The sequence below is a fragment of the Erinaceus europaeus genome, chromosome 17 (genome assembly GCF_950295315.1).
Source record: "Erinaceus europaeus chromosome 17, mEriEur2.1, whole genome shotgun sequence".
In the NCBI taxonomy this organism is placed as follows: domain Eukaryota; kingdom Metazoa; phylum Chordata; class Mammalia; order Eulipotyphla; family Erinaceidae; genus Erinaceus; species Erinaceus europaeus.
The window spans coordinates 74,333,757-74,358,643 of NC_080178.1; the positions used below are offsets into that span (position 1 = coordinate 74,333,757).

Below are 24,887 nucleotides of genomic sequence, written 5' to 3' on the forward strand. Positions count from 1 at the left end.
CATACCAACAGATGAGGAGGGTATCTAAGTCTAAGTGGACACTATTTCATTATGAACTTTATACTGACTCACTACAGACTATTGTGTATTTTTGCTTTCAGGTATACATTTTGCCCTAATTTATGGATACATGTGAACATATGCTCTATCTCACAGCACCTCGTCTATATCTAGGTTTTGGGACTTTGTTAGGAAGTGAACCTCCTGGAATGGAATTAGAGAATCCTATGAAAGGAAAGATCTCACCCGAGTAATGAGGGTGAAGGGTTGACATTCCACGCCTGACATCTCTGGACATAGTCTGAAGTGAAGCATGCTGAGGTGGTACTTGTTGCGTTGATTAGGTTGGGATTGGCGGATGCAGTATGATTTGGTATGAATTGAGAGAAGCATGCAGGAAAGTGAGCCCCACCCTAGAGGTTCCAGGACTGGGAGAAATACAGGCTCTATAGAGGAAGCAGGAGGATCCTGCTGTCTTGGGGTTTAAGAAGACAATAGATAGTTATTGCAATAATCACATTGTTTGGCAATTGGATTAACTTTGAAAAATACCTTTGTTAGGATTTGCTGTATCACACACAGCATCACCATAATTTATGTTCTTTGACATCATTTGTATAGAGCTGTGCCACCGGTTGCTTCTGTTATCCCTGGTCTAAGCTTTTGAGAGAGTCAACATATCAAAGACTCAGCCTATGTATTAAAAATATTCAGTCTGTGCTTTAAAAAGTTGGAAACATTCAGTCAATTTTCCCCTCTTATGTTAATGAGTGATCTGTGACTACAGGCTAATAGGAGTGTACATAAACACCATTCCCACCACCAAAAGACTGTGTCCCATTCCCCCCCCCCCCCCCCCCCGTGAAGCCGATCATCCACCCTTAGCCTCAACTAGGGCTTTTACTTTGGTGCCTTACTACCGTTGGTATTTTGATAGGGACTGCAGTGAAATTGTAGATTGCTTTTGTTATTAGAATGGCCATTTTAATAATGGTTATTCTTCCATGAACCTGGATCCTTGCGCACAGTGACGTGTGCTGCACTTAACCAGGTGCGCATAGCCTGGCCCGGCCTGAGCTCTTCTCAGCACATCTGCACCATCTTCTTCCTGCGCTCCTAAAACTCTTATAGGATTTTACATCTGAAGCAGGATATGTCAGAGAGGTGGTAAGAACAGCCCTGAGGATTTTAGTTCACCTGCACTTTGGCTTTGCCATCTCTTCTCTCTGTATGTCTCGACAAACCCTGGCGTCGCTGCCCTCTCATTGGAATGCTCTTGTCCCAGTGGCTTGTCATCACACAGATCCCTGAGACAGATGGCCCTGCCTCAGTGGCAGCAGGTCTTATCAGATTTAATTATCTGTTCCCTGCAGCCCAGATACAATCAGCAAATTACAGGCACAGCAACGAGAGTGGAAAGTAAATACAGCTGCCTGTGTCAGCGTCACCAAGCCCGCAGTTGTGAGGTTGCCTGGGATATGGCTTCATTCTCACGTGGGCTTCTGGGCCCAGAAAATGGGGAAAGGGGTCGTTTAATGAGGTCATTCGGTTCTCCTCCCTGCAGCTGTCACCCAGGTCAGCTCTCAGGCGGCCCTCTTTCTTGCTCAGTCTGAGCCCCTCCTGATGTGTTTACATAGTCGGGTTCCTAAGGTTTGTTTACACCAGCGGCTGCACTGTCCTGCCTCCCCTTGCCAAGACACACAGTTGGCGAGGAGAAGCATACCGCCATTTCTTCTGCACGGACACACGTGTCTTATTTCTCCTTTAACCACTGGTCGTGTGTCACTGCCTGCTAGATGTTTGTTGCACGCTGCACCCCTCTCACTCCCTGGGGAAGCTGGGGTGCTGGTTGGGTGTGGCCTGTGATCTCTTTTTCCAGCCCAGCCCCCCACCCACCTGCCTCAGATGTCACCGATCTGGCTGGAGGCTGAGGAAATTGGATTCACAAAGCACTGGTGGCATCTGAAAGCTGTCAGTGCTGCTCTAGGCTGCCAGATGAGAAAGAAAGAACAGCCTGGTGGGATCTAAGAGCTGAGGCCCCTGCCGTCCTGTAATCCACAGTGGGACGATGACGCAGGTGTGTGTGTGTGTGTGTGTGTGTGTGTGTGTGTGTGTGTGTGTGTGTGTGTGTGTGTGTGTTGCTGAATGTGTTCTGGGAAGCATTCATGCTTCTGTATGTGTGTTTAATTTTGTCTTGTGTCTCTTAGCATGTCTTTCCCTATGTGTGCCTGTGTCCCCGTTGGGTACATGCATTTGTGGCTGCCATGGGTGTTTTTGTGAACATCTAGGCTTCTCTGTGACTTTGTTACACTAGTGTATGGGTCAGCCTCTTTGTGACAGTGCCCATGCAGTTGTCCTAGGCTACCTCCCTTTACAGCACTGCTTCCTTCTCAGCTCTCTCTTCCTCCCTTCTCCCTCCCTCTCTCTCTCTCTCTCCCTCCCTCCCTCCCTGCCTGTATCTCTCTCTCTCTCTCTCTCTCCTCCTCCTCCTCTCACCCTCCATAGAGGTGGGAGAAGGTGAATTACTAAAGGTTGGTGGGAGAACTACTAGGGGAAAAGCCTGAGAACAAATGCAATTTTCTTCCTTAAGAATTTGTGAAAAGATGAGACTAGATTTGGGGGGGCAGGGAGGGTTATGCTTCTGCTTCCCTCTCACCAAAGGCCCAGTGTTAGGTAGGTCCTTGACCTTTTCTCTCCCACCTCCAAGGTGCTGAGCAGTTTCAGAGTTCCTGCCTACCCAAAGCTTCCCAGAGAGCCCTTCCCTAGGCAGTGCCCCAGGCCTCTGATTCCTCTAGAACCCACTTCTTAATAAAAACTCAGCTGGGAGAGGTGACTGGGCAGTGACGTGCCAGGTTAAGCACACATAGTATGAAGCATAAGGACCCGAGCAAGGATCCCAGTTTGAGACCCTCTCTATCCCCCTCTCCTCTGAATTTTTCTCTGTCCTATCTAAAAATAATAATAAAAAAATGACTACAGGAGCAGTGGATTCGTAGTGCAGGCACCAAACCCCAACAATAACTCTGGAGGCAAAAACAAAAACAGCAACAACAAAACTGAGCTACTGGGTCTGGATGATGACATGCCTGGTTGAGTGCAGATGATACAATGCACAAGGTCCTGGGTTCAAACCCCTGATCCCCACCTGCAAGGGGAAAGCTCTGTGAATGGTGAAGCAGGGCTGCAGGTGTCTCTCTTGTTTCTCTTCCTCTCTGCCTCCCTCCTTCCCTCATGATTTCTGGCTGTCTCTATCCAATAAATAAATAAAGATAATAAAACAATTTTTTAATCTGCACTACTCTGGGCTCTATCCTTTCCTTTTGAAGAGAAATCAAGTAACAATCTGATGATTCATGTCTGAGGGAGACTCTCATTTGAGCACCTCCCCACACGCTTGATCCAAGAAGGGTAGTGACTGAACCTGACGTGTGTGTTGCTGGGAGAAGAGCCCAAGGCCCTCTCTTCTGATCTGCAAAAACAGGCTTTTCTTCTTCCTTAAAATGTCGCCAACACCCTCATAGCTTAAGCAACACACACAGTTGGCGGACTTTTCTCCAGCCGAGGTGCTTCGTGGTTCTGCTGTTAGTGTTGTGACAGTGTACTGCCTGGAATTCTGTGCTGCTCGAGAAATTTCATGAGAATGAGTGTTCCTGGGTGCACAGTGATCCCGAGAGTATGGTTATGCATTGCTTGATGATGCTTCTGTCATCCACAGGCTACGTACACGGCAGTGATCCCAAGAGGCCATACCCCATAGCCTCGGTGTACAGTAGTCTATACCATTGACATTCGTCTTATTACTCTGTCATCACGTGATGGTGAAGTCCCCTGATGATACACTTTTCAGAATGCAGTCCCGTCATTATAGCGCCATGATTTAATTAACTCTTTGCTATAGTTGAACTTCCTTTTCTTTTCTTTCTTTCTTTTTTTTTGCCTCCAGGGTTATTGCTGGGGCTCAGTGCCTGCACCACAAATCCACTGTTTCTGGGGGCTGTTTTTTCCCCTTTGTTGCTCTAGTTGTTTTATCGTTGTTGTGGTTATCTTCTTCTTCTTCTAGCGTTTGCCCTTCTTCCATAGCCAGTCAACAGCGTCAGGTTGAGCCTGATGTCTGCTTGTTGCTGGCTTTGAAAGTGACTGGGATCCATGTGGATTCAGTCGGCTAGGAAGGATCGTCAGTTTCCCCAATAAATAGGTATATTGTTATTATTGATGTCGTTGTTGTTGGATAGGACGGAGAGAACTGAAGAGAGGAGGGGAAGACAGAGAGGGGGAGAGAAAGATAGACACCTGCAGACCTGCTTGTGAAGCAAACCCCCCCGCCTCATGTGGGTAGCCAGGGGCTCAAACCAGGATCCTTATGCAGGTCCTTGTGCTTTGGTCCCTGTGCACTTAACCCACCTTGCTACTGCCCAACCCCTTACAGTTGAACTTTCACTCGGGTTTCTGCCCCTCCCCTCCTACCACCCACAGAAGATCTCTGCTTATACAATTTTCCCTTTCTGTTAAGTGATTTCCTTTGGGGCAGATCCCTGTGATTTATATTCCCATGTTGCCTTCAAAGAATAGAGCCCACTGAGGGGCCAGAATGGCACACCTGGTTATGCGCACATAGTACCAAGTACAAGGACCGGAGTAAGGATCTGGGTTCGAGACCGCGGCTCCCCACCTGCAGGGTGGGGAGGGTGCTCATAAGCAGTAAAGTAGGTCTGCAGGTGTCAATCTTTCTTTATCCCTTTCTATCCCCTCTCCCCTCTCAATTTCTTTTTGTCTAATCCAATAATAAATAAGTAAATTTAAAAAGAGAGAGAGAGGGAGAGAGACACTTGCAGCACTTCTTCACCACTCTTGAAGCTTCCAGGGGACTTGAACCTGGGTCGTTGTGCGTGGTGATGTGATGTGTACACATAGCTGCATGCACCCCCCATCCCCGCAGTTCTCTTTCACCAGCATGTGACTAAGGCCAGCCACATGCCCATGTGGAAACTCCATTTCCTCATGTGTAGAACTGGGCTAAATAAGGCTGCCCTGCTCCTGAGAGAACAGTCATGCACCTGATAAATATTGTGTCCTGCCCCTTGCTCCCGACAAGATGAGATCTGTCCCCCACAGCTTCATTCCAAGGCCCGTTTTGCAGCTTCTGGTCAACACCAACCTTTTGCTATCTTTCTCTCTTTTACTTTCTTTCTGTTTTTCGTTCTGACACTTGGACAGGTGAGACAGAGTCAGGGACCTCAGGCCTCGGCATGGCCGTCCTCTCAGAGCCCAGCTTGTGTTTCCTTGTTCTGCTTAGACCGTTCTAAGAAGGACCAGCTCCACAGAGCAGGCAGAAGTGGCCTGGAGAATCCTACTAGCCTCAGAGGCAAGAATGTTTCTGCACCCAGAAGCCCTGTCTGCAGAATCCAGGCAGTGCTGCTCCTCAGAAGAGGAATCCTCTTAGAACCCTGGCCCTCAGCCCGGTCCTGGTCCTGCTCATGGACGTGCCCTCAGGCCCTTTCTCACCACTGTGTTCCTACCACCGTCACTCTGCAGCAGCCCGCACACCCTCCTCAGTAGCTTGCAGAGCTCAAGGCAGAGGCTTAGAAAGGGGCCACTTCTGGCTTCCTGGAAACACCAATGTGGTTCTACTGGGAAGCTAGGCATACGATCAAGACCTGGGAGCTGTTGGCGCTGTCTTGGGAGACAGATGTGCTGTTGTTCCATGGTATCTTTAGCAACACAGTCAAACACTGGTTTTCTTCCCCTGCTTTTCATCTGGGATCTTGCCTGAGGCACAGCGAGAGAACAGAGATTTAAAAGATTTAAAAGAAGGTCCTAAGAGTCCGAGCGGCTTGGAGCTTGGATCTGCAGTCTTTTCAGTCGGTCATAGGTGATCTATTGAAGCATTTACAGAGCCATGTTTTCCATGCTTTTTTTTTTTTAATTCTCTATTGGGAAATTAATGGTTTACAGCCAGCAATAAAATGCAATAGTTTGTACATGCATAACATTTCCCAGTTTTCCATGTAACAATACAACCTCCATCCATGCTCCATGCTTTTTTTTTTTTTTCTACCCAGAAATCACTTCTGAGCCAGCTGCTAGGGAGTATGGGGTAAGGCCTCAGCTGACTCCATTTTTTGTAACAGAAAACACATAGACATTGTGGGGTTTTTTCCTCAGAGTCCTGCTTTTGGCTACTCTGCTACCCTCCTCGATTTCTCCCTGTTACATTCAGACTGAGTTCCCGAGAGCCTGGTGGCCACGAAAGCTGAGAGTCATGTGTAAGGGCACAAGGTTGGACCTGGGGCCCATACTGATCTGTTAAACAGGGCAGTGAAGGGACTTGAGACAAACCCTCCCTGTGCATAGAGGGATTCCTTGTTAGCTTCACCAGTCTGGTTTTTCACTCGTAAACAATTGACCTGGGTCCTGCAAGCCTAGAAGGCATTGTAGTAACGGCCAGTGTGGCACAGTAGCAGGTACTGCTGGAGGTCATTGCTGGCAATGACAGTTACGTCTGAACCTCTCTCTGCAACAGACAAAGTTTCTCGGTGTCTACTTTGTCTCATCCCAAGAGTTCCTCGCCAATGCCTACGTGCTGGCCGTGCTTCTGTTCCTTGCTCTCCTGCTGCAAAGGACGTTTCTCCAAGCCTCCTACTATGTCGCCATTGAAACTGGAATTAACTTGAGAGGAGCAATACAGGTAGGTACTTGGATGATTTATTTTTTTACTTTGCACTATGAACCACAGTCTTCATCTCCAGGGACACTCAAGAAGCACTTGAGTGCAGGGAATTTCATTGTTGCCCTTCAATACTATTTTGGAATAATAACTGTCCTTAGTGTGTGGTTGAAACATTTACAGTGGTTTAGCTTTGCTGTTTACTAAGGTAACATTGATTTACAACACTATAAGGTCACATGGATATAGTTACACATCTGTGCACATGAATGCAAATCACCACACCCACAACAGGTTCAGTGCCATCAAATTATAAGAGATGGTTAGGTATTCTTTTCTTTTTTTATATTTATTTTATTTATTTTTTCCCTTTTGTTGCCCTTGTTGTTTTATTGTTGTATTTATTGTTGTTGTTGGATAGGACAGAGAGAAATGGAGAGAGGGAGGGGAAGACAGAGAGGAGGAGAGAAAGACAGACACCTGCAGACCTGCTTCACCGCCTGTGAAGCGACTCCCCTGCAGGTGGGGAGCCGGGGTTCGAACCGGGATCCTTATGCCGGTCTTTGTGCTTTGCTCCACCTGCGCTTAGCCCGCTGTACTACAGCCCAACTCCCGGTTAGGTATTCTTTTCAAAGGAACATGAATAGAACAATTACTTAGTACAAAAGAAAAGTTTTTTTCATTGTTGTCGTCATTGTTGGATAGGACAGAGAGAAATAGAGAGAGGAGGGAAGACAGAGGGGGGAGAGAAAGACAGACACCTGCAGACCTGCTTCACCACCTGTGAAGGCAACTCCCCTGCAGGTGGGGAGCCGGGGGCTCGAACTGGGATCCTTACACCGTTCCTTGTGCTTTGCGCCACGTGCTACTGCACTACCGTCCGACTCCCCAAAAGAAAAAATTTTAAAAAAAATAAATAGTTATCTATAACCACCTGTGCTCTCTAGTTCTGTGTTTTTTTAATGTCATACAATATTTACTTGCAGTTCTTTCTAATCCTCCAAGAGAGACCCTCAGACTCTGTCCCTTTCCTTATTTAGACAACGGGGAGATTATGAGCTCTGAAGCCCTACGCAGGGTAGGAGGAGACAGTTCTGCGTCAGGTATAAAAGATGGGAAAAGGGTGAGGGGGTGTGCTGCTGCCTGCCAGCCACTCTTGGCTACACACACCCTTTTACAAAGGAATAAACGCCTTGCTTCAACTCCTTATCTTTTGCCTGGACGAGTAATTTTAATTGAACATTATAACAACCAAAAAGACCTTTTTTACCTTTTCCTCTTAAGATTGCCCTCCAATAATGACCGTAGGTTTCAGAGTCTGAACTAGTCTTAGTGTTCTTGTTTGTTTTTTTAAACAATAGCCATTGATGAGGTAGCATGGGACAGTGTGGAATTCCTGGGGCCATACTTGGGAAATAAAGGAGTTCCAACCCTGGTTCTACCCTGGACTAGAGCTGAGGTATCAACTTTCAGCATTGGGTGGACAACTCTGGATGCAGATGCAGAACTTTGGCTATTGCTAAGGACGGACCCCAGTATCCCCCTGTTGACTGCAGAGGCAGCCTTGCTGTTTCTTCCAGGTGTTGGTCCAGGTGCTACCTGACAGGCTTCTCTGGGCTCACCAGGGCAGAGACCAAAGAGCCTCTCAGATCATTTGAGCTGTTAAATTTTGGGTCATAGTGAGAGAGACTTATCTGGTCTGATCCTTTGGGTCTGTCTGCTGTGACTTCCTTCTCAGAGTTAGCTGGAAGGAGGACCAAAGTCAGAGAGGGTTCAGCATTTTCAGGCAAAGTGATGATGAGAGAAGTTGCCTAAGACTCAGAGTTCCCCTTAGAATTTTGGTTCAGGGGCCAGGCAATAGCACACCTGGTTAAGTGCACATAGTACAAAGTGCAAGGACCCACACAATGATCCCAGTTTGAATCCTTAGTTCCACACCTGCAGGGGGGTTGCTTTACAAGTGGTGAAGCAGGTCTGCAGGTGTCTGTCTGTCTGTCTACCTATCTATCTATCTATCTATCTATCTATCTTCCTGTCCCCCTCTCAATTTGTCTCTGTCCTATCCAAAATAATAATAACAATAATAATAATACAATGGCCACAGGAGCAGTGGACTTATAGTGTAGGCGCTGAGCCCCAGCATAACCCTGAAGGCAAAAAAAAAAAAAAAAAAAATTTGGTTCAGTATCTCACACACACACAGAGAGTGCTCTAAATAAGATAGAAATTTGTTCGTGGTCCGGGAGGTGGCGCAGTGATAAAGCTTTTGACTCTCCAGCATGAGGTCCTGAGTTTGATCCCTGGCAGCACATGTGCCAGAGTGATGTCTGGTTCTTTCTCTCTCCTCCTATCTTTCTCATTAATAAATAAATAAAATATTTTTAAAAATTGTTCTTCACATTTAGTATAGGCTACTGTGGCAGAGACAGTGACAAGAGACCTTGGCTCCTTCTTCTGTGTTCCTCTGCCAGCCTTCTTAGCTGACCTTTGTCACTACTGCAGTCACCACAACTGTGTCTACATTTAAGTTAGAGGGAAAAAAAGTTAGTACAATAGGAAAGGATGCTGTCTGCTTATTTTTAAATTTTTAATATATATACTATTTATTTATTTATTAGATAGAGATAGAGGGGGAATAGAGAAAGAGACAGTGAGAGACACCGGCAGCCCTGTTTGACCACTTGTGAAGTTTTCCTCTGCCGGTGGGACCAGGAGCTTGAACTTGGGTCCTTGTGCACTGTCATGTGTGTGCTTAGCCAGGTACACCACTGCCTGGTCCTATTAAAAATTTTTCTATTAGTGATTTAATATTGATTTACAAAATTATAAGATAACAGGGGTATAATTCCATATTATTCCCACCACCAGAGTTCTGTGTTCCTCCATTGGAAACTGCATTAGTTCTCCCAAGGCCACAGATATGGGTTGACTATTATTTCTATAACTATAAATATAACTGCAATTATAAATATATATATTTGCCCTTTTTTTCTATGATTCTGCCTTCTCTTCCTTTCTAAATCACACCAACTACTTCCTATTTTTCCCCCTCTTCTCTCTCTGGGTCCTGATGGAATTGGAGTTCAGAGCCCTATGGTCATCTTTTGCTAACATTTACCCCTCTGGGAGTATGGACCAAAATTTATGGGGTACAGAAAGTGGCAGGTCTGGCTTCTGTAATTGCTTCTGCACTGGACATGGGCATTGGCAGGTGAATCCATACCCCCAGCCTGTCTCTCTCTTCCCCTAGTGGGAAAATCTTAATCAGAAGGTGTGCCCACCCTTCCTATCCCAACAACAAAGCTCAGCCACCACAGGGCCGTACCTAGAGAGGCTCAAAAGTGTGGTCTTTATTCTGGGCAGCCATAGACACCCCACTAGCAGTACCTGTGAAAAAGAGAGAAAAGGGGTCACGAACAGTTTCCGCTATCGTGATTAAATCCCTGCGTATGCTCATTCTTGGGAATGTTCCTCAGAATCACGTGGATTGGCTGTTCCTCTGGGAGGCAGAATTAGTATTGCAGGAAAAAAAAAAAAAAAAGGAAAATGGCAGAGGTTGGGTGGGCAACAGATTCAAGGTGGCATTAGGTGCCTGAGAACAGCAGCCCCCTGGAGTGGGGCAGGACACAACCTGGGCACCAGTGGATGCAGTGTAAGTTTGTGCTGATGAATGTGTGTTCATTCATGTGCTTAAATACTGACAGGATTGGTGTTTATAAATTTCATATTTAGAACTTAATCTTTCTTGGATATCTCAAAGGACTGCAAAAATGATTTTATTTCTTTGCTGACAAGATGACCTAGAGCGATGATGATGCTGTAGTGATGTTTAAATATGTTGATGGTACTGGTCTCAGATAACTGGATACAGACGTGATGCGGCGTGTACTCCATAACATAATGCTCTGCGATCAGAAAGTGATACTGTGTCCTTTGGGACAAAATGGATGGAATTAAATGTGATTATGCTTAGCGAAATAAGCAAAGACATGAAAGACAGCTACCAGATGGGTTCATTCATGTGTGGAATCTAGAGAACTGATACACAGGAACTTTCGAAAAATAATAATACTGATAAACAGGAACAAACAAATTGTCTCGGGGCTGGGTGGTGGCGCACCTGGTTAGGCACTCACGTTAAATTGTCTCTAAGACTTTGTGAGAGTGGGCTGTGAGGGAGGGTGGGGGACATAGAATTTGGGTGGTGGGTACAGTGTGAAACTAGACCCTGTAATCTTAAAACCTTGTAAACCCACTACTAATCACAAATTTAAAAATTGGCTTATAATACTAGTCTTATAATTGGAATATTAAAAATAATGTAAATATAATAATTATACTCTAATTTTTGCTTTTTCTAATCTAAAAGTTGTATTAGTAGTGATTCAGCAGTGGCTTATATGATCCTAGACCTTACAGGTTTCTCTTCACACTCTCATTTGTGTGTCCAGTACACTACCACCCAAATCCTTCCCCCTCCCACCTCTGCCCCTGGAAAGGAATCACCTCATGTCTCATAAAGTCTGAAAGACAGTTTGGTTACTGTTTCTCTGCAAGTCCATTTTCTTCAGCTGTTTATATTCCACCTCTGAGCAAAGCCACTAGGTAGCTGTCACTCACTCCTTTGCTGATCTCAGGCAGCAATATCTTTGAGAGAGCAGAGCTACTTCCTTGGGAATGTCAGTGACTAGAAGGCCCCACGAGGGTCTAGAACCCTTGCAGATTCATAGGGGTTCAGAGCTACCATGAAGTTTCTCAATTCCGACAGTGGCTCTGAACACCCTGGCCCCTGCCCAGGCCCCTGTGACAGACTGGCTTGCACCGCCCCAGACAGCAGCCAGTGTACTTGCAGCCCGGCAGCATTGTAATTAGGCTTATCCAGGCTCTGTGTCATCAGTCACCCTGGCCCAGGGTTTTCCAATTATGTTAAAAGAACCAATTATGCTTTTTTTAGTGTATTAGTGTGTAGGTTTTTTTTAATCAAACTGTATGAATCTTTCACATCAATAAGAGAGATTAATTCATATCCTGAGAAAGGAAACACTGCCATTAATTATGTAAACAAATGAGAAGAAAACAGTCTTCCTTTTAGAAGATATACAGAAAATTGTAAGACTCTATGTCTTTATGAGCTTAAAAAATAATCGCAACTCTTGCATGAGAAGTTGGTAAGCAAAATTCCTATGCTTTATATAATCGTTGGCATATGCCAGTTCTCAATCACTGAATATTTCTTTATATTCTAGACTTTACGTAATCATGATTTATTTGAAAAGAGCTCTCTGTACTCCTGCTTCTCAGGAATTAGACCTACTAATATTTTTCAGAGAGTGATTTCATATAGAATGTGCTTAGATTTGTCTCAAAAAATGGAATTTTCATTATTTTAAAGCTTTCCCATGGTGCACATTGGCTTGCAAAATGGCACAAGTAGATTCGAGCAAAGCTGATCCAAGGAAAAGTCTTGGTCTCACAGAAAAGATGAATTGAAGGCCTGGAATTGCCTTGGAGCAGACACACAATCGAATTCCGTTGGAGAGCCGGCATTCCTGGGGCGCTGAAAGCAGTCACGTGTTTTCCCTTGTCCAGGAGCACAGAGCCTGAAAACGGCTGTCTTTCTGGGAGGTGTGGTCTCTGCTCATGGAGACATTACCAAGGCTGCTCTGGCTATGCCCTTGAGACACAGAACAACGACTTAGGGCGACAGTCCCAGGCTGAGCCCTTGTTTTGTTTCAAGGCTCAGTTCAGACAGGACTTGTCCCCAGAGTATACCCCTTCCCTGATTGAAGTCAGTCATGTTAAAGGGAAAAAAAAAAAAAAAAAAGACCTTTGTGCCACTTCATCTTTTTTATAGCGCTGAGATGTGTCTTCCGCTGGCCTCTGATAAATCAAGAATACAACTGGACGTAAAGATCCATTTTTTAAGATTGAAGAGCTAATTAAGTCCTGCCCCCCAAGAGAGGTCTTCCGTGCTAAAGAAGTAGTTTACCATGCTGGCCTGGACTCAGTGCTGTGTCTCTGATTGACTTGGTCTGTAATCAGAGCCCGTTACCTCTCTGGGCCTTAGTTACCTTGTTTGTAAAACTGGAATAGTAATTCAGCGCTCGCTTCCAGAGCTGCTGGGGGCTCCGAAGAGAAGTGTCTGAGGCACACTATGGACATCTGGCACCTGGGGTCCTTCGGCTGATGATGATAATGGTGAATGTAATCTGTCTCTCTCTAGACCAAGATCTATAATAAGATCATGCACCTCTCCACCTCCAACCTCTCCATGGGGGAAATGACAGCTGGGCAGATCTGTAACCTGGTGGCCATCGACACCAACCAGCTCATGTGGTTTTTCTTCTTGTGCCCAAATCTCTGGGCTATGCCAGTACAGGTAAGGGCTGTGTGTATGGGGAGCGGGCATCGAGCCAGCATCTGCTAGTGTGTATCTAGTGACTAGAAGCTCACTAATTTCCACTCTGGATATGCACATATCTTCCATGCTTTTGGGGTCCCCTGGGGGCATGATCTTGTCTCATGCTCTGCAAGCAAGTTGTCTGGCCATCTCTCTCGATGATCAGACAAGGCAATGCCATTTTTAAAAATGCAACCAACAAATCATAGCATAGATTATATGCGGAATACATATGCAGACATTAAAAACTATGGTGTAGGGAGCCAGGCAGTGACACACCTGGTTAAGTGCACATAGTACTAAGCACAAGGAGCTGCACAAGGATCCGTGTTCAAGCACCCGGCTCCCCACCTGCGTGGGGTCCACTTCATGAGCGGTGAAGCAGGTCTGCAGGTCTCTTTTTCTTTTTTTTTAAAAGATTTTATTTATTTATTAATGAGAAAGACAGGAGGAGACAGAAAGAACGACATCACTCTGGCATATATGCTACCGGGGATCGAACCGAGGACCTCATGCTCGAAAGTCCAAAGCCTTATCACTGCACCACCTCCTGAACCACACTGCAGGTCTCTTTTTCTCTGTCCCTCTCTATGCCTCCATCCTCTCTCAATTTCTCTCTGTCCTATCCAATAAAATGGAGGAAATAGCTGCTAGGAGCCATGGATTCATAGTGCTGGCACTGAGCCCCAACAATGACCCTAGAGGAAAAAGTAAAAGTGTTTGATTACACTGAAAAAGTATTCACAGTGCATTTTTTATTGCCACCGGAATTATCACTGTGGCTCAGTGTCTACATGACCAATCCACAACTCCCAGCAGTCAATTTTTCCTTTTATTTTATTTTTTTTCCTTTTTATATTTTTTCTTTGATAAGGCAGAGATACTGAGAGGTCCAGAGGAGATAGAAAGAGAGAGAGAGACAAAGTGAGAGAAAGAGAGGCACTGGTGAAGGTTCCCTCCTTGCAGGTGGGGACCAGGCATAATTATCTTTATTTACTTATTGGATAGAGATAGTCAGACATTGAAAGGGAAGGGGGGTAATAGAGAGGGAGAGATAGAGAGACACCTGCAGACCTACTTCACCACTCGCAAAGCTTTCCCCTTGCAGGTGGGGACTAGGGGCTGGAACTCAGATCTTTACACATTGTAACATGTGTGCTGAACTAGGTGTGCCACCACCTGGCCTGCCTAATGTGTTTTTTTTTAATATTTATTTTATTCCCTCTTGTTGCCCTTGTCTTATTGTTGTGATTATTATTGTTATTGGTGTCATCATTGTTTGATAGAACAGAGAGAAATGAAGAGAGGAGGGGAAGACAGAGAAGGGGAGAAAGAGATAGACACCTGAAGACCTGCTTCACCACCTGTGAAGTGACTCCTCATGCAGGTGGGGAGCCGGGGGTTTGAACCAAGATCCTTACACTGCTCCTTGCTCTTTGCGCCATCTCGCTTAACCTGCTGTGCTACCGCCCAACCCCAGCATAATGTGTTTTTAAGCATAAAGAGAAAGCTACAGAATAGTACACGCAGTGACTTCTCAACTAAAGTGGAATATTGAGTATGTCTGTTTGCACAGAGTCGTGCAGGAAAATTAACGCGAAGGCCATATGGTGGATTACACGTGGTTTTCATTTCCTTAGTGCATTTCTGAATTCTCTAATGAGCCTGTACTATTATAAAAGTCAAAACCACGAATGCTTTTAAAGTCAGATGACTAGGGGGGGTGGTTTTAAATGTGGCACATCCTCCTCTGATGACAGCAGGAGAATTCTCTGCAGGGTTTATCGAACTCGCAACCCCACCTGCCCCATCTCCTACCCAGCGCTATTACCTATGGAATCTGTGTTTCCCATCCCATTCTTGAATCTCTGCTCTGGTGCTCAAACCCAAAGCAGAAACCCCAGAACACATTCTCAGAGGCCCTGCAGGCTTTGTGGGGAGCTGCCTGGTGTAGCACCAACCATTGTGGCCGTCATCTGGTGTGTCTCCAGCCCTCTGGGGTTGTTAGGGTGTAAAGCAAGTGTGTGGAGAGTGTCCTGCACCAACAGTCACTAACTACAGGGCAGATCCCTGAGGAGGTTTACTTTGGTGTGAGTGAGGACTTTGCTGGACCCGAAGTCATTGCTATGGGGGTTGTATTTACCATAAACCTTCTCAAATGATTTTTATTGCCACTTCTTATCTGGAAAGTTTATATTGGGCCAGCCACCCTGCATTAGTCTCCAACTCTGCCAGGCACTGTTCTAGGAACTTAACACATATGGCCACATAATGTCCACAGCAGCCCAGCTAAGTGAGCATTAAAGTCACCACTTACAAGATGAAGACATGAGGCTCAGAGAGGTTAAGTAACTATCCCAAACTCCCCAGCTGACAAGTGCTTGATCTGCATTCAGACTCAGGGCTGCAGACTCCAGGGGCCATTGCCTCCCCACTGCAATACGGGGTTGCTTTCCTAGGCCATAGAAATAGGAGGTAAGTGGCGTGCCTGGTTAAGCACACATAGTACTATGAATAAGGACTCACTCAAGGATCCGGGTTCAAGCCCCTGGCACCCCACCTGCAGGGGGGATGCCTCACAAGCATTGAAACAGATCTGCAGGTCTTTCTCTCTCCATCTCTATCTCTGCCTTCCCTGTCAATTTCTCTCTGTCCTGTCCAATAAAATGGGGAAAAAATGGCTGCTAGGAATAGTAGATTCATAGTTCTAGCACTGAGACCCAGTGATAACCCTGGAGGTAGAAAAGAAAAGAAAAAATAAGAGAAGAAATAGGAGGTAAATAGCTGTTAGCCGTTGCTCCCTGCAGTTGCTGCACATTCTCAGGGTCCCTGGGTCCTGGTGTGTTCTCCCATGGGATCTGCCCAAACCCCACAGAAGATAGGATTGGACAGCAGGAGCTGGGGGGGTATGACAAGTTGGGGGAGTGTAAGGAGGACCCAGCAGCAACTGCACCCCGACTCCTGCCTCTGCCGCTACAGTTGGAGACACAGAGACTGAGCCCCATAAGCTGCCCTGATGCCATTTCCGGAAGACTCCAGAAGCCTCCTTGGTGTCTGAAGGATGCTCTGATTGCTTCCATGTGAGGCCAGCCTGTGGCAGGAGTGGATGCCAGGGACAAATCTGCAGGATGGTGATGAGAAAACTTGCTTAGCAGGGGCAGAGGCTTGTTCTCTCTTACTGGGTCCTCTGCCCATTCCTGTCAGCTTTTCTCTTTGCTTTTGCCACCAGGGTTATCGCTGACACTATGAATCTACCACTTCTGGCAGCCATTCCCCCCCCCACACCCTTTCTGTTTTGTTTGCTAGGACAGAGAGAAACTGAGAGGAGAGGGAGAGAAAGAAAGACACCTGCAGACTTACTTCACCATTTGTGAAGTGTCCCCCTGCAGGCGGGAGCTTGAACCTGGGCCCTTGTGCAACGTAATATGTGCTCTTAACCAGGTGCACCACCGCTCCCCGCCGCCCCCTCCTCCCCACCTCCACCCGTGTCAGCTTTTATCATCAGTTAATCACTAGGGAGGGAGGGAGTGAAGGGATCAGTTACCAGCCTCTAAGAACCTGCATTTGAGAAGACTTTCTGTCACTGAGAGCACTTGTAGGAACGCCCATCCGCTCCTGAGCTTGAGGCGTTGCAAGGAGCTGACTGCCCATTTGGTGCATGGCTGACGACGGCATGCAAGGCCAACCCCAGCAGCCTGAATTTTTTTTTCTCCAATTAAGGAAGACAGGACACCTGTTCCTTTAGAATTAGTCCTAGGGTTAGAGGTGGCTGCTTTTGCAGGCAACTATAAAAACTGTGATCTCCATGCTTGGGGCTTTGCAAAAGAAATTTGCATTTCTCATCAATATTCAGAAGCAGGAAGACATTTACATAGAGCTAGAAACACAATGGATTCTCTTTTTAGAGTCTACTGGCCAGACTGACTTAGGAAATTATAAATGTCAGGAACATAAGAATGTAAACTTTCAGGAGTCAGGCGGTAGCACAGCGGGTTAAGCGCATGTGGCGCAAAGTGCAAGGACCGGTGTAAGGATCCCGGTTTGAGCCCCTGGCTCCCCACCTGCAGGGGAGTCACTTCACAGGCGGTGAAGCAGTTCCGCAGGTGTCTGTCTTTCTCTCCCCCCTCTGTCTTCCCCATCTCTCTTCATTTCTCTCTGTCCTATCCAACAATGATGAAATCAACAACAACAGTGACTACAACAATAAAAACAACAAGGGCAACAAAAAGGAAATAAATTTAAAAAAAAAAGAATGTAAACTTTCAGCCTCTGGACTGGTTTTTTTCCTGACATAGATGCAGTAATGTGGCCCTTTTATCCAAGTGTCACTTTGCCCCTGTGACAGAGCAAGGCCAGCACACAGAGCACGGGGAGGGGCCACTCTCATCAGGAAGCCTCCGCCCCTGGGCTTCATCTGAATGCAGATTTACAGGGCTTTGTGCTTCAGCCAGCACTGCAGATAAATGCAGCTAGTTCCCGGCCCCCAACTCTGTGCAGGAATCCATCATAGTCCTTTAAAAATTTTCTTCATTGTCTTTTTTATTTATTGGGGAGAGACAGCTAGAAATCAGGAGGAAAGAGGGTTGTAGAGAGGGAGAGAGACAGAGACACCTGCAGCACTGCTTCACCACTCGAAAAGCTTTCCCCCTGCAGGTGGTGACTGGGAGCTCGAACCTGGGTCCTTGCACATAGTAATATGTGCACTCAACCAGGTGCACCACCACCCTCATCATATTCCTCCTTCTGCTTTATCCCTCCTTCTCCTCTGCCTGCAAAATAACTTGAAAACTTGACATTTCCCACATTGAGGGCAGGGGGAAGGTCGGGGAAGGGTGGGTTTTTGCTGACACACCCTGGCAGGACAGCCACTCCAAGGAGCACTCTCGCTGCCTCTCCCCCCAGATCATTGTGGGTGTGATACTCCTCTACTATATCCTTGGAGTCGGTGCCTTAATTGGGGCAGCGGTCATCATCCTGCTGGCCCCTGTCCAGTACTTCGTGGCGACCAAGCTCTCCCAGGCCCAGCGGAGCACACTGGTAAGTCTCCCCCTCGGGCCTGCCTGCCCCCTTCCCCTTCAGATCAGCTGGTGTCCTCACTGCCACCCAGATGCCACCGAATAGCACCCACACAGACAGACACTGCTCCTGACCTTGAATGGGGAACAACACCAGCCCAGACCTCGGTTTTCTCTGCAGGGTGAGATTTGGGGAAGGCCAGAGGAGCCCACAGTGGTGCACTCTGTTAAGCATACATAGTACTGAGCACAAGCATCTGGGTTTGAGCCCCCACTCCCCACCTGTAGGAAGGAAGGAAGCTTCATGAGCAGTGAAGCAGGTCTGCAGGTATCTCTCTTTCTCTCTTCCTCTCTATCTCTCTATGTCCCCCTCCTCTCAAATTCTCTCTGTCCTATCCAATAAAATCAACAAAATGGTGCTGAAAGTAAAGAGAAAGAGAGAGAAGGCCAGGAATAGCCCCATCGTGGGAGGGGAGACAGGAGCTGGGGGTTGTGAATGGTGGGACTGTGGCTGGCTCCTCCCCCTTGGAGGGTTGAGGGAAGTCCCTCTGACTTGACCCCACAGGAGTACTCCAACGAGAGGCTGAAGCAGACCAATGAGATGCTTCGCGGCATCAAGCTGCTGAAGCTGTACGCCTGGGAGAACATCTTCTGCACCCGCGTGGAGGTGACGCGCAGGAAGGAGATGACCAGCCTCAGGGCCTTTGCCGTCTACACCTCCATCTCCAGTGAGTCCAGCCCAGCCTGCCAGCCCTGGATAGGATGTTGTCAGGCAGGAAGGGACAGAAGTGAGGGCGGTGGGGGGATGCACTCACCTGAGACAGGAGCGCCTCAGGACGACTCGCAGCAGAGCCCCCCAGAAGGCACCGCATCCCCAGCCACTGACCCCGCCCGTAGGTACTGGGAGCCTGCTCGGTGCAGGGCCGCCTGGCTGGGTCTCAAGATGCAGTCGAGGCTGTTGATAGACTGTCGGGCTGCCATGTTAGTGAGCAGTTGCAGTAAGTGAGAAAAATAACCACAGTTTCAAATTCCCCCGAGTGTGAAGGCTTCTTGTCAAGTCAGAATGAGCTGCCTCTGCCTGTGGGAGAAGCTTCCATCTTCTGGAAGCATGAGGAGAAAGACTCTTCAAAAAGTAGAAACTCGGGGGAAATAGTTCAGCTGTTAGAGAACTTTCACATCTGATGCCCCAGAGGCCGCAGGTTCTGTCCCCCATGTGACCTTTTGCCAGAGCTGAGTTGTTCTCTGACTACTTTACCTCCTCTCTCATTCCCTCATCACAAGCAAATAAGTCTTCTTTTTAAAATAATTTTTATTATCTATTTATTTACTGGATAAATAGAGATTGAGACAGGGGGAGATAGAGAGGAAGAGAGGCAGAGAGACACCTGCAGCCCTGCTTCACCCCTCACAAAGCTTTCCTCCTGCAGGTGGGGACCGGAAGCTCAAACCCGGGTCCTTGTGCACTGTAACATTTACACACCACCACCTAGACCCCTTAAATAAGTCTTTAAAAAAATAAGGCTATGCTAGAAGTCCTCACTGATGTAGGAGCTGAGCATATGATGAGCACTATAAAGCTCCTAGGGTCCTAGCAGACACACTCATATCAAACCATTTCTGCAGAGAATTTACATTAATAACACAAAGGACGGGAGTTAGGAGCAGGAGTTGAACAGTGAGCTAATAACAAGTAGACATTCACAAGAGGACAATATGCCTGCAAACGGAGAGTCAGCAGGTGTATTAAACAGAAGTGGCCCCTCCGCGTCTGCAGATCCAAGCAAAGTACTGGCCGGCAGACCTTACACTGGTCCCCTGACTTGCCATTAAAAATCAGAAGGTCTAGAAAGGAGCCCCCCCAAAGGGAGAAAGCAAGAGACAGCTCAGTTACATGAACTAACCTAGTGGAAGAGAGAACTTGTGATAGAAAAATGTCTGTAGGAATGACCTTGGACTCCTGGCCTTGTGCTATTGTCCATAGAGAACTGGGGTTCCCTGTAGAGGGGCAGCTCGGGACGTGAAGGGGTACTGTTTCTGGCTATTTTCTCTGAGTCCAAGAGAAACAGCTTACAGTGCTCTGGTGGGAATGGGCCACTCGAGAGGCAGTAGTGGAGGTCACCGGGTCATCTTTGCTCCTGGTTCCCATGGGAGAGAGCAGCTGACAGGACCAAGTGCCCCTCCTCCACCCCCAAGGTGTTCAGGGAGCAGGGCCGGGGCTGAGCAGCCCCAGCGTCCTATGACTCAGGCAGCCGGGATTCAGGCCCTATCAGTAGTGGACAGAACAGCCACTGTCCACAGCATCAGCCTCACTTGGCACTCTGCTTCCCTCCAACCCTTCAACCCATATTTCCCATGGCTTCTGAGCACCCTGGGACTAAGTTACTGCACAGTTCAGGAAATTGAGGGAAACTGGCAGATTTAGGAAGCTCTCTCCTGTCTGCAACTCCAGCTCTGCTGCCCCGGGCCTGGTTGTGGTAGCCAGGAACCCCACACAGTGCACAACCTTGAGTTACAGACATCCCATCGACAGGAACAGCTGCTGGGCCAGGGGAGGGCTTCTTTCCCACACAGCTAGGCCACTTCTCCCACCAAGGGCATGGGTTGGTGAGAGAGCTCACTGTTGCCACAGTGAGAGAGAAGGAAGGGGAACATCAGGGCAAGTGGGGGAGGGAGGGCGTGCTGGCTCTTGACAGCAATGTCTAGGCAGCCTCAGGTCAGAGATGGGGTGGGCAGGAGCTCCTTGCTTTATTTTTTTTGCCTCCAGGGTTATCGTGAGGACTCGGTGTCACCACTATGAATTCACTGCTCCTGCAGCCATTTTTTCCAGTATGTTGGATAGGACAGAGAGAAATCATGAGAGGAGGGGGAGATAGAGAGGGAGAAACATAGACACCTATAGACCTGCTTCACTGCTTGTGAAGCGTCCCCTCCAGGTGGGGAGCCAGGGGCTTAGACCAGGATCCTCGCGTGGGTCCTTGGTGCCTAGTACTATGTGCTCTTGCCTGGTGCGCCACAGCCTGGCCCCCAGCTCCTCGGTTTCTCAATGCTGGGCCCTCGTCTCCTGCACTGCAGACAGCAGCTTGCGATGAATCTTCCTATGTAATCAGCACCGTGAGATGCCTGGGTTTCCAGACCAGTCCTCAGAAGCCCGGTCCACTATGGCTACCCTCACAAGATAAGCCACAGCTTGACGAAGGGCCCAGGGCCAGGAGGACCTGAGCACAAGAGGCATTTTATTATCAGGAACTAAGGTAGAAGGAGTGAGGGGCTCAGGAGCCAAGTGGGAGTGTGTGTATGTGTGTGTGTGTGTGGGGGGGGGGAGTTCTGCCAGGGTCCCCTGTGCCCAAGACTCAGCCACTTAGAGAAGGGTAAACAGAGCAGCCCAGGCTGGTCCCTGAAAGAGGGCAGTGGAGAGAGGGAAGGGAGAACCCTCCAGGGAAGCCTGGAAAACCAAGTGCTTCAATGCCTGCCCTTTCTTAAACGGACTCCTGTCCCTCTCAGATGGAACAGATGATGCATTCTCGCCATGGAGGCAGATGGAAAGGGTGGTCAGGTGAGGGGACACCCGCTCCCCCCAACCCCCACAACTGCTGTAGGTCTTCTTCTAGAATTGGAGTGTATTGTCTTCTACTTCCTCCTCAATTTCTGGCCCTCTGGTCTGTCACCAGGGATCAGGACATGGATCATTAGGCTTGAGATAACGGGGCAACTTCTGTTCTGCCCTGGGCACCAGCCATGGAGTCTTGGAGTCACATTTACTAATGGGCCCAGCCTGGTGCTGCCTGCTGAGCTGTCAGCATAATGAGAGGACAGACCAGGTCACCCTGCCCGATGCCTGGTCACCTGCTGTCAGCATCCCCCAGAGAATCTGTCTCTAGCGCCCAGAGCTGGTACAGGGGGTGCCTGGGAAAAAGGCTTCCCAGTCTCCTGCTGTCCAAATCCAGAACTGAACCAAGACAGGGATGTGAGTTTCTCAGTGGGTGTAAACTGCCCCAGTCACATCCCAACCCTGTGCCAGGCACTGGGAGAGATGCCAGAGACAATAAGTTCTCTCACCACCACCTCCACTTCTCAAGGAGTTCAGGCCCGCCTGGGGCACGCAGCTAACAGCCATGAAGCAGTGTACCAGGGAGTACTGAGCCAGGGAGAGCTGCTGTGGGCCTGCTGCCCAGCACGCCTGGCTCAAACTCAGTCCTCAAGACAGCATGAGGGCTCTGGCTCTGCTGTCCCATTTTACAGTAGAAAAAGCCTCAACTCAATGGGGAAAATGCCCGAGGTCCCCAGCCAGTAAAAGACAAGAGAAGAAAGAAGCCCAGGCGGGCTGGGGTATCACACAGAGCGGCATGTCAGAAGAGGCTTGTAGGACAGGGTTTCATGCACAGAAGGTGACGTCAGAAGCAGGTGTCATGGTGCTCTTCTTAGATGTCAGTCCAGGCCTTATGTCCTTGCAGAAACAGTGTCACACCAGATGTCCAGCCAGGCCAGGGATCTGGGGACACATTTTGCAAGGATGACAGAGGAGTCAGCCTTTCTAGCCAACTTGCTACCGTTTCATTTTGCCCTTTGGGCAGCATCCATTCCAGAACCTTCTCTCTGTGCCAGGCTCCACGGAGGGTTGGGCTTTCAAGAGGAAGGAGGTAGGTCCCCCCTTCCTTTGTCATAACTTTGTGGGAGACTGTGCCTGTAGTCAGAGTTGTGGGGGCTGGTCCCAACAGCCCTGCTCCCCTGTTTGTGGTCCTTAAGCAGCCCTGCCTCTTTGGTTTCTTTCATTCACTGATTGTACACGTATTTGATGGATGCCAGGCTCTTGCTAGGCATGGAGGGTGTGAAGGGGAGTAAAGAGGGTGCCCACAGTCTAGTGAGGAAGGAAAACACTGCTGGGGGGGGTAGGAACAGAAAACAGATTCCTGGGCTCCCACAAGAGTTATAGCCAGCCTCATCTGGGGGGGCTGTGGGCATCAAGGAAACTGCTGCTGATATTGAAGGATGGCTATGGATTTGGGATGTTCTTGGCTCACGGTAGAGAGAATGGCATGATGGCACGTTCAAGACCGGAACATAATTCCCTAAGTAGAGAATATAAGACCAGATTGGCTGCGACAATAGCTCAGCTGATAGAGGGTCGGACTTGCATGCCTGATGGTCTAACTTCAGTCCCTAGCACCGCATGTGATGGAGTGGTACTCTGACTTCTCTCTCTCTCTCTCTCTCTCTCTCTGACTCTGTCTCTGTCTCTCTGTTTCATATAAAAGTAATACTCTTGGGACCAGGCAGTGGTGCACTCGGTTAAGCACGCATAGTACTAAGCACAAGGACATGTGTAAGCATCCTGGTTGGTGCCCTGGCTCCCCACCTGAAGAGGGGAAGCTTCACATGTGGTGAAGCAGGTCTGCAGGTATCTCTCTATCTCCTCCTCCCCTCTTGATTTCTCTCTGTCCTATCCAATAAAATGGAAAAAATAGCTACCAGAAGCAGTGAATTCACAGTGCCGGCACCAAGGCCCAGCGATAACCCTGGAGGCAAAAATAACAACAATATTATTATTATTATTACTAATGTTCTTTCTTTCATACAATAAATAAAATAGATCTTAAGTTGGGGGGGAGGGGAGTTGAGTCACATGGGACCTATGTGGCTGCATTCAGAACCCAGGGTTTCTTTGGAGACAGAATTGAAGTGAAGGGGTAACATATTTGCTATGGACCCATGTTCTGTGGTCAAGGGCCATTCTCTTCCCAGTTGGGTCTGAACCTTGGTCAGGTCGGCCCTTCTTAAATGAATGTGATGGGCCTCACACTGTGTCCTGAAAGAGGAGATAAGGGGCCAGGCAGTGGCGCACCTAGCTAAGCATTACAGTGCGCAAGGACCTAGGTTCAAGCCCCCGGTCCCCACCTGCAGGGGGAAAACTTACGAGTGGTGAAGCCTGGTTACAGGTGTCTCTCTGTCTCTCTCCCTTCTATCTCCTCCTCAATTTATCTCTGTCTATTTCCAATAATAAATTTTGTATATGTGAGAGAGAAATAAAATAAATCCCAACCCCAACTCTGCCCAGAACAGGGTGTGGTGAACAGGCAGGATGGTCCTGAGAAGTTCCACTCCATGGAAGCCCTGACTCAGAATAGCCAGTGTGGGTGGACAAGGTGACCCCTAGACCTGGGCCCCCTTTTCTGCTCCAGTTTCTTTTCTTTGTTTTTTTATCTCCTTTTGTTTCCCTTGTTGTTGTTTTTTTATTGTTGTAGTTATTATTGTTGTTGTTATTGATGTTGTTGTTGTTGGATAGGACAGAGAGAAATGGAGAGAGGAGGGGAAGACAGAGAGGGGGAGAGAAAGATAGACACTCGCAGACCTGCCTCACCGGTTGTGAAGCAGCTCCCCTGCAGGTGGGGAGCTGGGGGCTCGAACCCGGCTCCTTACATTGGTCCTTGCGCTTTGCACCACGTGCGCTTAACCCACTGCGCTACCGCCCAGCTCTCTGCTCCAGTTTCTCTGATACTATTTAAAAATTATTTACTTACTAAGAGAGAGAGAAAGATGGCCAGGTTATTACTCTGGAACATGTGATACCAGAGATCAAACCTGGAACCTAGTGACCTGTGCCACTTCTCAGGTGGCTTCTCTGGACTTGTTCTTTGATGCCTGACCCTCCTCCTCTGGCTGTGTAGCCACAGTGATGGGTGGTGTGTGTCCCTGGCTCTCAGAGTTAGAGAGAGATGGAGGGAGACAGGGCTGAGGATGAGCTGAGGGGGATTCAGGAATCAGCAGCCCCCTGGCCTTGCCTCCCCCTCTGCTGACTTCAGAATGACTGTCA

At 48.0% G+C, this 24,887-nt stretch overlaps 1 protein-coding gene across 5 annotated transcripts in view; it reads left to right on the forward strand.

Moving 5' to 3' along the window:
• Positions 1-24,887, forward strand: part of ABCC8 (ATP binding cassette subfamily C member 8) — a 105,908-nt gene that overhangs the window by 24,402 nt on the left and 56,619 nt on the right. For all 5 annotated transcript variants that reach the window (XR_009545663.1, XM_060177074.1, XM_060177075.1 and 2 more), the window contains exons 7-10: positions 6,521-6,685; positions 12,888-13,043; positions 17,967-18,101; positions 18,645-18,807. Coding sequence is in view for 4 of the 5 variants with exons in the window: in XM_060177074.1 (XP_060033057.1) it covers positions 6,521-6,685; positions 12,888-13,043; positions 17,967-18,101; positions 18,645-18,807 (619 nt within the window). In the remaining variant the exon portion in view is untranslated. The remainder of the gene's footprint in view (positions 1-6,520; positions 6,686-12,887; positions 13,044-17,966; positions 18,102-18,644; positions 18,808-24,887) is intronic.